Source organism: Mus pahari, chromosome 12 (genome assembly GCF_900095145.1).
Source record: "Mus pahari chromosome 12, PAHARI_EIJ_v1.1, whole genome shotgun sequence".
Lineage (NCBI taxonomy): Eukaryota > Metazoa > Chordata > Mammalia > Rodentia > Muridae > Mus > Mus pahari.
Window position 1 is genome coordinate 22,549,499 of NC_034601.1, and position 14,084 is coordinate 22,563,582.

General features: G+C 37.1%; 2 protein-coding genes across 4 annotated transcripts in view; one reads left to right on the plus strand and one right to left on the minus strand.

Moving 5' to 3' along the window:
* Positions 1-7,280, plus strand: part of Ostn (osteocrin) — a 41,645-nt gene extending 34,365 nt beyond the window's left edge. Inside the window, exons 4-5 of one of the 2 annotated variants that reach the window (XM_021209759.1) lie at positions 2,811-2,907; positions 6,458-7,280. In XM_021209759.1, the coding sequence (XP_021065418.1) occupies positions 2,811-2,895 (85 nt within the window). In that variant the 3' untranslated portion in view covers positions 2,896-2,907; positions 6,458-7,280. The remainder of the gene's footprint in view (positions 1-2,810; positions 2,908-6,457) is intronic. The other variant, XM_029544702.1, reaches the window with a different exon arrangement.
* A 2,720-nt stretch (positions 7,281-10,000) lies between these two features.
* Positions 10,001-14,084, minus strand: part of Uts2b (urotensin 2B) — a 15,197-nt gene continuing 11,113 nt past the window's right edge. The window contains exon 5 of one of the 2 annotated variants that reach the window (XR_002380935.1): positions 10,001-10,418. Coding sequence is in view for 1 of the 2 variants with exons in the window: in XM_021209987.1 (XP_021065646.1) it covers positions 10,393-10,418 (26 nt within the window). In the remaining variant the exon portion in view is untranslated. The remainder of the gene's footprint in view (positions 10,419-14,084) is intronic. The other variant, XM_021209987.1, reaches the window with a different exon arrangement.

Below are 14,084 nucleotides of genomic sequence, written 5' to 3' on the forward strand. Positions count from 1 at the left end.
TCTTCTTCTTCTTCTTCTTCTTCTTCTTCTTCTTCTTCTTCTTTTTTGTTTTTTTGTTTGTTTGTTATTTTTGTCACCCTGAGCATTTTCTTCTATCCAATATTTGCTTCTGCCTACCCACATCCTGGAGTTCTAATGATGGATAGCCAGTGAAGGAATCAATTTAAAGAAAGGGGGGAATCACATCAATTTAACACCATGTATTCATTAACCCGATAGCATGCAGACATAAACCCTAAATCATACAGAGAAGTATATCTATTCTTGGTGATATCATACTAAATTAGAGGCAACTATCTCATAATTTTGTTCATCATGGACAGTCCATCAGCTCAGGCCAGTTTTCACAGGCTTGTCCTCTGTTAGGTGGAGGAATGGCTGATTTCTGCCCAATGGGTGGTATATAAAGTGCCCTTTTTCCCTGCACTCTACTTATTTTTCCATCTTGTACATATTTCTTTTTTTTCTTTTAGTGGATATTTTATTTATTTCCATTTCAAATGTTATCTGCTTTCCCAGTTTCCCCTCTGGAAGTCCCCTGCTTCTATGAGGGAGCTCACACACACATTTTCGTGTTGTTTAAATTGCTGGAAGAATTTAACTCTTTATGCTTGAAAGATGGGGGTACCATTTTCTTTGATAAAACCTAAAGGAGCCATGGCATTTCTTCAGTCCTGACTCCTCTGTCAAGTTGTCATCAAGTTGTAATTGTGATCATTATCAGACTGTTCTTACTGTTTGGTGTCTTATGCGCTCAGCTGCAGCTATAAGCAAGTTTTAAGAACTACTGTGCAAAGGTATCAGGTTCACTCAGTTAACCCAGTGCAATCTTCCAATCTTTAATTTTATCAGAAAACCAATTTGACAATATAAAATTATATATTAAGATTCTGAGAATTGTCAAGTGGACACTGGTGGGAAGCCATTATTCTGATTACTACAAGAAAATCATGTTAAATTAAGACTTTATTTATCCTCTTGCTCTCTTGCTTTCTCTTACTTTTGCTTTCCCTCCCCCTCCCCCATTCCCTTCTCTCCTCTCTGTCTCATTCCACATGCCCATGACTTCACTTCTCTTCTCTTCTCTTCTCTTCCTCTCTCTCTCTCTCTCTCTCTCTCTCTCTCTCTCTCTCTCTCTCTCTCTCTCTCTCTCTCTCTCTCTCTCTCCTTTTCCTGCCTCTATTAGCATCTTAACTCACCTCTCAATCCCCTGAATAAACTTTATCCTATACTGAAAAAAAAAGAGTTTTATGTTAGTCTTGGTAAAATCAGTTATTTAAAATACAAAACAAAGCCAGGCATAGTGGTATACACCATTAATTCCAGTTCTGATAAGGCAGAGGCAGATGGATCTCTCTAAGCTCAAGGTCAGCCTGGTCTACATAGTGAACTCCATGACAGCCAGAGCTACTTTTTGGAGACCCAGACTCAACACCCACCCCACAGAATAGTAATAATAAAATTAAGTTAAATACAAAGGAGAATTTTTTACTCCAGCATATATTGTTTAAAATCACACCAAACTTTTAAAACACGACTAGTATGTTAGTGTCTTATAACTCTTGGACATTGATTTTAAGCTAATTCTACAAAGTATGTGTTTTACAACATTGTTGGAGAATGTGTGTCCTTGTGAAGGCGGGCTATGAGATCTCATTATGTTCAAGATAGGTCTAGTGTTGCACACAATATCTTTCTTCTGTCCATGGGTTAAGGTGTAGAAATCTTACCATGTATGCCTGTATGCTACCCTGTTTTCTGCCATGGTGATGATGGATGGAATCTCTGAAACTTTGAGCCAGCCCCTATTAAAATCTTTCCTTTATAAGAGTTGCTGTGGTCATGGTGTCTCTTCACAGCATTAAAACCCTAACTAAGACACAAGTCATTGAAAACACTGTGAAGCAAACCTTTGTTTTCAGTTCTGAGATACTGAACACTGAGTCATCATAGAAGTAGTGATAGCTTGAAGGAGAGTGCACCCCATGTTCTCAAATGGTGTTTAGGTCCCCAGCCAATCGATGATGCTGTTAGGGTAGTTTCAAGAAGTATGGCTGAGGATGGGCTTTGAGGTTCAAAGCCTCCCATCGTTCCTAGCTCATTCTCACTGCTTGCTGCTTGAGGTTTAGTTTGTAAACTCTCAGCTTGCTGCTCCAGTTGACATGCTTGCTCACTGCCACACTGCCCTGCTGTGTGGTAATAAACTCTTAACCCTAATCCCAAATAAACCCTTCCTTCTATGAGTTGCTTTGGATGTGGTATATTATCACAGCAACAGAGAAGTAACTAAGACAAAAGTCACTGTATCATTACAGTTCATTTCTTCAGCCAATTCTTGACAGAAATATCGAGGCAGACATAGATGATGACATACAAAGCATTAGTCCTAGATATCTATGAAAAGGCATGAGAGTTAGGCTTCTACTACTTCAGTTTTAACATCTATACCTTTTTCTTCTCCAACCATTATCCTTGCTGAAATATAAATGGATTTTGATTAGATCCGTTTAGAGGCATAAGAGCAGTAAGAAAATTAAGCCTGCAGAGGGAGCAAGATTTATCAACTAGATCACTGACAGTTTAATATGCTGATAAGACCTGGGTTTTTATGCAAGCTAACTGATTTGAATCAGCTTCTCCAATTTTAATTTTGACACGTAGACAGAGATGAGAATGGCAACTGTAAATAATATGTATCATGGTTTGTTCCTACATCTGAAGAGAGCCCAAGTTCTGCATTAAAGCAAAAGCAAGAGCAATGGTTCATAACTTGGACATTGGTTTAAAGCGTTCTTTATGCTTTGTTACAGGAAAGCAGTCGATCATTCAAAAAAGCGGTTTGGTATTCCCATGGATCGGATTGGTAGAAACCGGCTCTCCAGTTCCAGAGGCTGATATATTCTCCTTGTGAGTACAGTCTGAACTAGCATCCTCTGGGCAATTGACAGAAACCATTTCACACTAGATGAAGAGACTCATCTTTATGTGCAAATGTTCCTTTTGGAATGTGTTTAACTGATATGTGTGTGTGTGTGTGTGTGTGTGTGTGTGTGTCAATTAATACATTCACATTAAGTAATTTAGGGAACTTTTATAGAAAGGAAACACACATCCTACCAAGAGTGTCTAAACTTTTGAGATTGCAACATGACATTTTTACCTATATGCAAAGCTCAATCTCAACATACAATCAAGTTTTAAAAATTCACACACACACACACACACACACACACACAATCTTATAATAGTTGAAGCAAGTTTACAGTTTGTATTGGGTTGCATTCATAGTTACCCCGAGGCATGTGGAAATCAAAGGCTGCAGAATGGAAACACTTGAGGAACACCTAGGTTTTATCTTTCAAACAGAAAAGTCACTTATCCCAATGCTTTATAAGATAAATTTAGCTATTTTCATATAATCATGTGCAATTATCTGTTAATATGCAAGTATGGGTTAAGATTCTAATTAACACATGTCCTAGCCAACTTTCAACTGGACATAGTACAGAACTATTATGAGAGGAAAACCTGACTAGGAAATCATGGATCAGAATGACCTGTGGGCATGTGCGTGGGTGACTGTCTTGCCTGTTAAATAGTGTATGAGGTCCAAGTCTACTGTGAGCAACAATATCCCTCAGGGCTTGGACTTTGTAAGAAAATTAGCTAAGTATTAGCATGGAAGCAAGCCAGACAGTGCGCCAACAAACAGCTTCTCTTGGTTTCAACCTCCAGCTTCCTGTCTTGAGTTCCTGCCCTGCCTTCCCTCAGTGATAGCCTGTGACCTGAAAATATAAGTCAAATTTGCTTCCCAAGTACCCTTTGATCAGAGAGCAATAGGACGACGGTAGAAGAGCACAATAAAGCACTTTTTATTTCATTAAAATATGTCATAAAAACAGTCAATTGTTTGTTGACTTTGAAATCTAAATGCTATGCTTTCTTCCAGTAAAGCACATGAAAGTCCCATCCTTCCCTGACCAGCTCGCACCCTGCCAACCTCCTCAAATAATTCCAGCAACCTGAAACCTCTCTAACCATCCACATATGAAGACATAGGAATTGTGTTTTCTGCTTTTTTCATGGCATTGATCTAATCCTTTCATACACTATATTAAAATGATTTTCTTTCCCCTCAAATATTCCAAAGTTATTATGAGAGCCAATACTTTATGATAATGACTTAATTAAGAGAAGTGCAGATCCCCATCAGTCTGTTGACATTGATGCTCTGCAAGCACTAGGCACTGAGTATCCATAAAAATAGGAGTATGCACTGACTACAAAGAGGAACACTGCCTCTTGAAGAGCACTTCCTTCAAAACCTGCATGGAGCTGTTTCCCTCATATCTAGAAATAAACTAAATGTGATCACTCCTTGGGTCTGCTAACAACTGCTGCACTTATATTTGAACAAGAATTAGCTATAAAAAGCCAAGCACTTCTTGGAATCAAAGGCACATCTTCCAATTTCCTGATACAGTCACATAACCCTGAGATTGATAGAAATCTGACTGATTTTTGCATAGTCCTCTCTGCATTTCCATAACTCACACTTTCGTAGTTCTGAATTCCCCCAAACTGTACATGATAACAAACTTTGGAAACTCATTTTCATATGATCAGTGACACACTAGACCTCTGGACAGAAAGAATATACCTCAGCTGCTAACATGTCCAGATTCATAGTACTAATGTCAAAGTTTATTCACATTAGCATACACTTAACAAGCTTCAATGTCTTTACAAGTATAGATCTTACTAGTCAAACCTGGAGACAATGATAACAGAAGAGAAGGCTTAGGAGAAGACATCATCATGTTTCTCTCTTTTCCATTAATCGCTGTGGGTTCACCTGCTCAGTCCTTATATTTTTGTACTTTCCCAGCATCGCCACCAACATTTCTCAGATATTTATTTTCTCGTGTCACATTTGAATGGATAACAAAACCTATAAAATTCATCTAAATCTCTCTTATTTCTAATACGGTTTTCCTAATGCCACCATAGCCCTTTGAGTTAAATGGTGGGTGCAATTTGCACAGCATGGCATTTACAAGATAAGAATTTAAGCACTGTTAAATGATGTTCACACAGTCAGGCAATTAAATAATTGCAGGCTTGAAGACATATAGTCTTGTTTAACTCTAACAATTTGAAAATTTGTATTGTTGCTGGATATTGGTGTAGTTGACATTTGATAGACCTTGTTCACATCAAGATGGAGACATCAGGTGTTCGGCCTTCTGGGTCAGTGTTCTCAGTTGTGGTCCATCAAGTTTTCTTGGTTCCTGGCTATTGATGTTGGTTGTAAGCATCACTGATCATGCTTGTTATTCAGCTGGTGAATGTGATCAAGCCCAATGTCTTTCTCATGCTGGGCTAGTGTAATCCTGATTGTCTGTACCTTTAGCTCTAACTTGTCATGGTGGCAAGCCACAGAGAAAGTATGCTCAAACTCTGTTTCACTTTGGTTGAGCTGAAGTGTTTTCCCTTCCATGGGGTTTGCCTATGGGTTTTTACCTTCTGGGTTTCATTCTGAGTTTCCCCACTGAAAATGAAACTGCTCTCTAGTCGAAAAAAAAAAAATGTCTTGGGTTAAGATTAAGGCCACATACTGCTGCTAGGACCTAACAAATTTCCAGGGGAAATACCAATTTCTTCTCTGTCGTATTTTTGAAAGAAATAAAGTCTGATGTTTATATGTCTTATTCCTACAAGAAGTACAGCATACTAAAGTTTAAAGATTGTAGAGGCATTGGCTTAAACAACTCACATTCAATAGATATTCAGACTATACTACTCAAAGTTTTTCTAGGTGGAGTTAGAAACATCAGGATTGAAGTCAAGATTACCTACTTGATGGCATGAGAAGCAGAGCCCTTGACGAGGCAATCACTTGCTAGTGGCTTAATTATGACTTTCCTCGATTATGTGAAGCACATACCCACATATCATTGTTTTAAGTTGACAATTTTATCTTAGCACGATGTTGATGCCATTGTCCAGATAAATTAATAGAACTCTGAAACACAGCAGGAATCTGACAAATTCTTGTATTCAGGAGCAAAGTTATCAATGTGTGTCTAAAAATTAACCACGTATTAGTCTATCTTTTCCTGTCTGCCTTTTGTATATTCATGACAACATCCTTTGAACGAATATATAAAAACTAAAAGAAACTGGATACACTTGATATGTGAAAAACTGACAAATAGTATTTTCACTAAAAACTTGAGCCCAGGCTCTTAGTTTTATAAATCACGAATGCTCTTTAAACTCACTGGTATTTGAAATTATTAATTTATGTTATGGAATAAAATATGCTGTGTAACTAAAAGCTGCCATGAGATACCATGTGGTGAAAGCATTGCATCTCTGTGAGAGTTGTAGGTTTTCCTCTGCTCTACAGAGTGCAAGAACACAGTTCTAACAACTTCAATTTTCACTTTTACAGATGCAACTTACTTGTGTGAGATGACACAGAACTATAGAAGACAGTTCAGTGAAGTTCACGACCCCTTTTGTCAAAGAACTGGCCTTCTGCAAACCTTCCCAAAGCTTGATCCTCCTCAGCTCTTCATGTCATAGTGTTGCTGTGGTTTTAGTTGAGTTGTGCAGATCACTTCAATGCATGGATAGCTTTGAAAGTATTTTTCAATAATTCACAAATTGTAATGTAGCCCCTGAACCTACTTTTTAAAACAGCAGTCCAATATAATGCATTCTCTTGCCATTAATATCTTCACATTTCAGTTAATCAATGTGTTTTCTAGAAACCTAGTGTTTAAAGATCTGATGATATAAAGAAATAAGAAATGAGCACATGGTGATTTGTACAGGTTTTTTTTTTTTTTTAGTTTTTCTGAGGTTTGTCAAATTATTGTAAGCTTCAACTTCAAGCTTAGAAAAAAAGACATTATATAAGTGTTTGTTTCAACTGTGTCAGAGGGAAATAAATTTTGAGAAAAATGAGCAATTGTGTTCTTTAGGAACTAATAACTAAACGTTAATATAAGGAAAGCTAGTATAATTGGCCCATATGTAATATTCTGACAAACTCTGAATTTAAGAGACTCATTTGAAAAGAAGTTACTGACTGTCTTACTTACTTTTACCAGCCTAGGGGTGAATTGTTCAAATGTTTCCTATGTTAGCAGCTTTTCTTTCTTTCTTTTTTTTTTCTATTTTTCTTTTCTTTTTCCTCATTCACTGTTTATAAGCTAAAAATCCAGCCAAATAGTGCTTTTAAAAAGGGTATTAAAATCAACATTGATCTACAATCTCTCATATAAGAATTTTTAAATTTAATTCAAAAATAAGCTATGAGAGCAAGGAATACAGATCAACAGCACAGTGCCTGCCTAACATGAAAGAGACAAATTTTCTTTATAGTTGCCATCATGGCTCATGCCTGTGTCATGGCTCATGTCTGTATCATGGCTCATGTCTGTATCATGGCTCATGCCTGTGTCATGGCTCATGTCTGTATCATGGCTCATGTCTGTATCATGGCTCATGCCTATCATCCCAGTCACTGGAGTTACGAGCAGGATGATCAGGAACTCAAGGCCTCCCTAAGCTAAGTAGAAGATTTGAAGCCAAGCTTGGCAACATGAGTCTTCTGTTTCAAAGGGAGAAAAGAAACAAGGAAAGGAAGGAAGGAAGGAAGGAAAGAAGGAAGGAAGGAAGGAAGGAAGGAAGGAAGGAAGGAAGGAAGGAAAGAAGGAAGGAGAAAGAAGACAAAACAATTATGCAATCGTATCCCAATTTAAAGAGATCACTACACATTGATCTGAGCTCTATTCTGTGTAGTGAGTACATTTGTCTCCTGTCTTAAATGAAGAAAAAGAGAAAAACACCTTTTCAACTTTAAAGGACTTCAATGCATATATGTTTTTACCAACATTGGAAAGAATAGAAAAATAAATGGCAGTATTCTAGTTGAAATGGGAGTCTTCTTATCTATAAATTAAAATGTCAGTTGTGTTAATATTAAGATGTCCTATCTCATCATTATTATCCAATGGAGATCAGTAAATTAAACTCTATATACCCAGGAAACCTCCTATTTCAACAGTTATGATTTAAAAAAAATAAGCATTGCCCCTTTTCTCTTTGTGTCTAAACACAGACACAGAACAAATGAATATGTAAGTATGAATTTCTGAGCCCTATTGTTAATTACCTCAGCATCATTGTATATGAGGATGTATTCTAGGCTACAATGTCTTAAAGTTTATACTACACAAAATTTATCAAATTGTACCTTTTATTCCTATACCATTTGGGAAATCAAATTGATTAAATTATTAAAAACCATATCAAATCTTCTGAAAAACAGCAACGGCGTTCGTCAGATGCCTAGGTTTCAGTGTACTGGAATGTCATACAACTCTTCCAAAATAAATAAAGAGATAAGGAAAGCAGGAGTTCTGTTCTTGCTAAATATTGTTGAGTTGGTCCTGCCATATACTCTCATTAATAGAAGCATCTTCCATCTTGGTCCCCTCATGTTCATTCATGTGTGTTTATTCAGCTCCCACAGAAGGACATACACAGCACCACAGGCATGGAATTTTTTTCTCACTCTCCCTTTTGTTTAATGTGTAATCTAGTTCTAAGCCAATTTGTTATCCACATGTCCAGGTCTTTGCAAGTTTTAGGAAGACAGCACCATTTATAGGTCAATCTCACCTAAATATTTGGTTAATAAACATTGAACATTGTTCTCTGGAATGAAGGCAAGCTCATTCCAGGGCAGATGTGGATAGAGTGAGAGTGTTGTGGTGAAATGAACATCGTTTGTGAACCATGGCTTGTCTTTGGTGACAGGTGAAAGAAAGCAGCATTCTTTGTGGTTCCAGAGTAGGAAGTCCTGTCTCAAAGACTTGAAGCAGATCTTGCTCTATTCCGCATCCATCAGAGATGTTTGATTTTGTTTGTTTGTTTAAAATAAAATACGAGCCCATCATCTTTGCCTAGTGGGTACAACTCATCTGCTTAAGTTATTGCACTTTTTCAGCGTTGCTTACTAGACAGAAGCATACTAACTCCTTTTCTTTTGCAAGGATTCCAGGTTCTTCCTACCTTGGCTTTTGCACATGCTGTTTCCCCTTTTCTCCAACACCTTGAGAGATTGTTCCTTTTTTCCAAGCACTGTGGCTGATCCTCACAGCATTGAAATTCACCCCTCCCCCAGATAACCCATTTTGAAAGGACTCAGACATATTGCTATACATTCAGCGGAGTTCCTCTATTCTACTCTACTCATAAATCTGCAAAGGACTTGCTTAGGTTCCCAGGCTACAAGTTGTCTTTATTATTCCCATGCTTTCACTCTTATCACAGGGCTTTGTATGTTTTTAGTTTAAAAAATACTATCATCCCATCCTTTATCATTAAACACCACACAATTATTAATTATTCACACAGGGATAAAAATGCACTTCTCAATATTATAAACAAAAGAATGTATGTGGACTACATAATATTACAGTTATCAACATTTCATTCTAAGGTTACTTTGAGAAAGCTTCTGTACCAGAATGGATGCCAGGCAAAATTAAGGTTAAACTCTGAGGCTTGAATTAATTTAACAGGCTTGTGCTAATATACGAAAACCAAACAAAACAAACAGTTCAACAATGGGAAATTAAATCCTACAAGGAAAAGCCAATGCTTTCCTGGAGAGTTTTGTTTCTGAGCACACAGCGTCTAGCCTGTTCAAAGCATATAGTGTGTCAAAGAGTTCCTGACCCTCTGCAAGAGGCAGATTTGAGAAGTAAGAACCCCCAAAGCAGGTCATTTTACTACCATTTTCTTTACATACTATTTCTTAGATATCTAGTATTACTATTTTTCTGTATCTATGTCAACAATGTAGCTCTATACCCCAGCAGTCTACCCATTCTTAGTATTCTCAATGACAACTGTCCTACTTAATACAAAAAAGTACAAACGTAAAAGTGGGAAAGAAGCATAATGCCTATTTTCCACATGAGTTGAAACAATGTGATTTATTTTAACTTTCTGAGATGCCTTTTAAAATATATTTTATTGACAGCCAACAACAAAACATTGAGAGAGGACAATGGACTTCAAGGAAGCATACAACAGCTCAATCCCCCCAGTTTTATCACCAAAGCCATTTTGATGACAGTTCCATTCCACAGTTTAGTCAGTGCAATTGTTCACCAAATGAGCATTAAGTAAGCCGTAACCCAGGGAGGACCAGGTTCACAAAGTGAGAAAAATGATGTGCAGAAAAAGGGCCAGTTTCTTAAAGCTTGAAACAGAAGTAAACTTTAATATGTATATTATGTGTATACATATGTTACATATATATGTAATTTTTCTGGTTTTCTTTTCTTCTGTATATTCAGAAATATCTCAGACACAGTATTTCCAAAAGCAAGCTAAAGAAGAAAACAAAGAGAATTATTAGAACTTTTAAAATATCGCATTTGAATAAAACAGTCTATGTTCTTGAGTAAGAGATGGAGACCATTTAAAAAAAAAAAACTATGTTCAGATTGAGCCACTAGCTTTATGTGGACTTAAAATTATATAAGTTAATAATTCAAATTCTTCATCATACTATACATCCACATATTTGATTCCCAAAGCACCTTGAGAACAGAGAATACCAGAATAGGCAGTGTGAATTAGAGAATAGTTCCATTATTTAATTTTATTGGGCACCACGCTTCTGCATTATAATATATTTAATACACTCTGAGGACCATAGCGGCTAACCTAGCAGATTCGAATTTCACATATTGTGTAACTGAAATGCTAAAGAGGAGGCCATGTAAGTAAAAGAGAGGAACTAAATGATCCTCTATTTATGTAGGGAAGAAAGGGGGAGCTTTACAGATCACCTTGCAAATTACCAAATGATATTTACATAAATTATTCTTCATCATATTGAACCTTAATATTCTGATCGCATTACACTCCTTCAGACAAACAAAAGGCAAATTTAGCAGTGTTTCAGTCTTCAGACGCATCAATGAGTCATGTTAAATCTTTAGTAGGAGGAGTTGTAACCCTCCTTCTGAAATATTGCATTCAACTTCTGTGAAGGCTGGAGTCTATTTTCAGATCTGAGCTGAGAACGTGGCCCTTAAGTCCAGTCTTCCTTTAATAGTTTGTTTTGGAAAGTCATCATCATCATGCAGTTTGTTCCTTCAGATATCTTTGGATATCTCTGTCTGGCACAAAAATAAAAGCTGACACAGAGGCAAGACTTACATCACATGAGCAGTTAAGTGTGCTGTGGAATATAGTTTGTAGATATAATTGGGGCCTGGTTAAAAGGGACTAACCATGCATGGTACTGCCAATAGAGTTGGTTCCTCCCACGCATACAAATCATCTTTCAGTTTCATGAAGTTAAATTCCAGCTAGCTCAACCGCTGCTGCCTTGAATGTCCGCCTCATCCACACTTGTGTTCAATACTGTGCACTTAGGCTTCAAGCATCTATCTACGGACTATATTACACTTGTAAAGAAGTTTTTTTTTTCTGTAAATGAAAATTACTGCTTTCAGCTAGATGTGGGGATGCATTTCATCTTCATTCATGGTTGTTTATAGTGATTATTTCTTAGATGGGTCAATAATCCTGACTTCCTGAGGAATGTATATTATCTCATGAGCTAATCTTGCCAGCTACTTCATGTAACCATCATTACATAGGAGCACATAGGAGCATGCTTTTATTTCTCTGCTTTAAAAGAAATGATTAAAAAAAAAACAATAAAAACCTTTCCATGACGCTTAAACCACTCTAGTTGATGACAAGTGCTTCATCAACAAAGTGTTCAACAAAAAGAGCTGTCTCTGCAGGCAGAACTCGATGTATGGATGACATGCCTCACTGGCAAACTCATACCCCAGTGAGAGATATTGTATCAAAACTAGGGTTGACAATGTCTGAGGAAATGACAACTGAGATTGTCCTCTGGCTTCTATACAAATTGATACTTGTATCTACATGCACTTATACACATATACACACATGAAACATATACACATATGACATGTCTGCTGTCTGTAGTGTCAATAAAGTTTAATCATACCCCTTAAAATAAAGTGCTGGCCCACTATTGATAATGTTTCATTCCTGGGTTCACCCAGCAGGTCTCAGCTCTCACATTACTGATGCAATCATAGTTCAGACTCTGTGAAGTGTCTTGAAATGTCTTGTGTACTTGGCTTCTGTTTCCTTCCTTGGTATCTGCTTCTTCTCAATCTTTGTTACTAATCATTTCCCATATTCACAACATTGCTCTTTAACTGGCCTGTAATTCAGTCCTTGAATAGTTTCCCTTTATACAGAATCACTCTATGGATTGTCTCATCAAAATGCCAGATGTGAATTTGTTGATAAATGTCAAATTTAAACCTTCCACGTGAACTGCTTTCCTTAATACCAAATTGATTTACCCACTGAAATCTCTACCAACACACTTTTGCTATCCATATCATGATAAGGCCAAAATATAAGTGGCAGAGAAAGGACTCTCCATATGTTGCTTATGTTCCTTAATGTTCTCAACTGCACACAACCTGATTCCATTAGAATCAGGACCACTCCATAATACGTTCTGAAAGGAAAAGGCCCGTTGCTCTCCTTTCCCATTTCCTACCCTATTATCAGGCCACTGGACACTGGGTTGCACATAACATTTTGACAAAACTGTCTGGATGACAAACATGACAAACTGGGATGCTTTTTCCAAGCCTTTTAAATGAACATTTTTCGTGTTGGAGAAAGTTTTGATTTACAGGAAAATTGGAAATCACTATAGAGAAATCATATGTACCTTACCAAATCACATTCTAGGCAGAATAGGTATCATCCAAGAAACAAAAATAACAAACAAAAAGGTTGAATGCAAAAAAAAAAAAAAAAAAGAAAAAGAAAGAGGAGAGGAATTCTTATTTATAACTGATAGGAGAGTCTGCTGAAGGGACCCTGATATAGCAGCCTCTTGTAAGGCTATGCCAGTGCCTGGCAAACACAGAAGTGGATGCTCATAGTCAGCTATTGGATGGAACACAGGGCCCCCAGTGGAGGAGCTAGAGAAAGTACCCAAGGAGCTGGAGGGGTCTGCAACCCTGTAGGTGGAACAACAATATGAACTAACCAGTACCCCCTGAGCTCGTGTCTCTAGCTGCATATGTAGCAGAAGATGGCCTAATCGGCCATCATTGGGAAGAGAGGCCCCTTGGTCTTGCAAACTTTATATGACCCAGCACAGGGGAAGGCCAGGGCCAAGAAGTGGGAGTGGGTGGGTAGGGGAGCAGGGGCGGGGGGAGGGTATAGGGAACTTTCAGGATAGCATTTGAAACGTAAATAAAGAAAATATCTAATAAAAAATGGGAAAAAATAGTTAGTCTATTTCCTATGTAAATCATTATGGTGCTTCCTCAAAAATTAAAAGTAAGGGCTGTAGAGATTGTTCAGCAATTAAGAGCACTGCCCTTAAAAAATACCCGAGCCTACCTTGGGCAGCTTAGAATCACCTATAAATTCAGGTCTTAGGGATTCGATACCTCTTTTAAACTGTGAGTACCTGCAGTTCCTGAACATTCACAGAGAGACTCAAATATATACATGTAATTTTAAAAACGCAGAGATATCATATGATACAGCTATATCATATCTGAGTATACATTCAAAACATCAAACTCAGCATAATATAGCAATGCTTATAAACCTATGTTTATCACTGCAGTAGTCACAATAGACCAATTATGGAGTCAGCTGAGGTTTTTCACTGCATGGATCAAATTAAATACTTGCTCAATTTCTCTCTTTCTCTCTCCCTCCTTACTTCCCTCCTTCTGGAAATTTTATCATTTCCACATAAATGCATGAAACTGGAGACCATTTTAAGTGAAATAAATAGATTTTAAAATTGCATTAAGTAACAATTGGAGTAAAGAGGTCATGGAAGAAATCAAACTAAGCATATGGAGTTTAAGGAACATTTCAGTTGTTTTCAAGGAAGTTGATAATAGTTGTGGATAAGACTAAAAAATAATTAAAATATTTTAAGGAAATATTTGTAC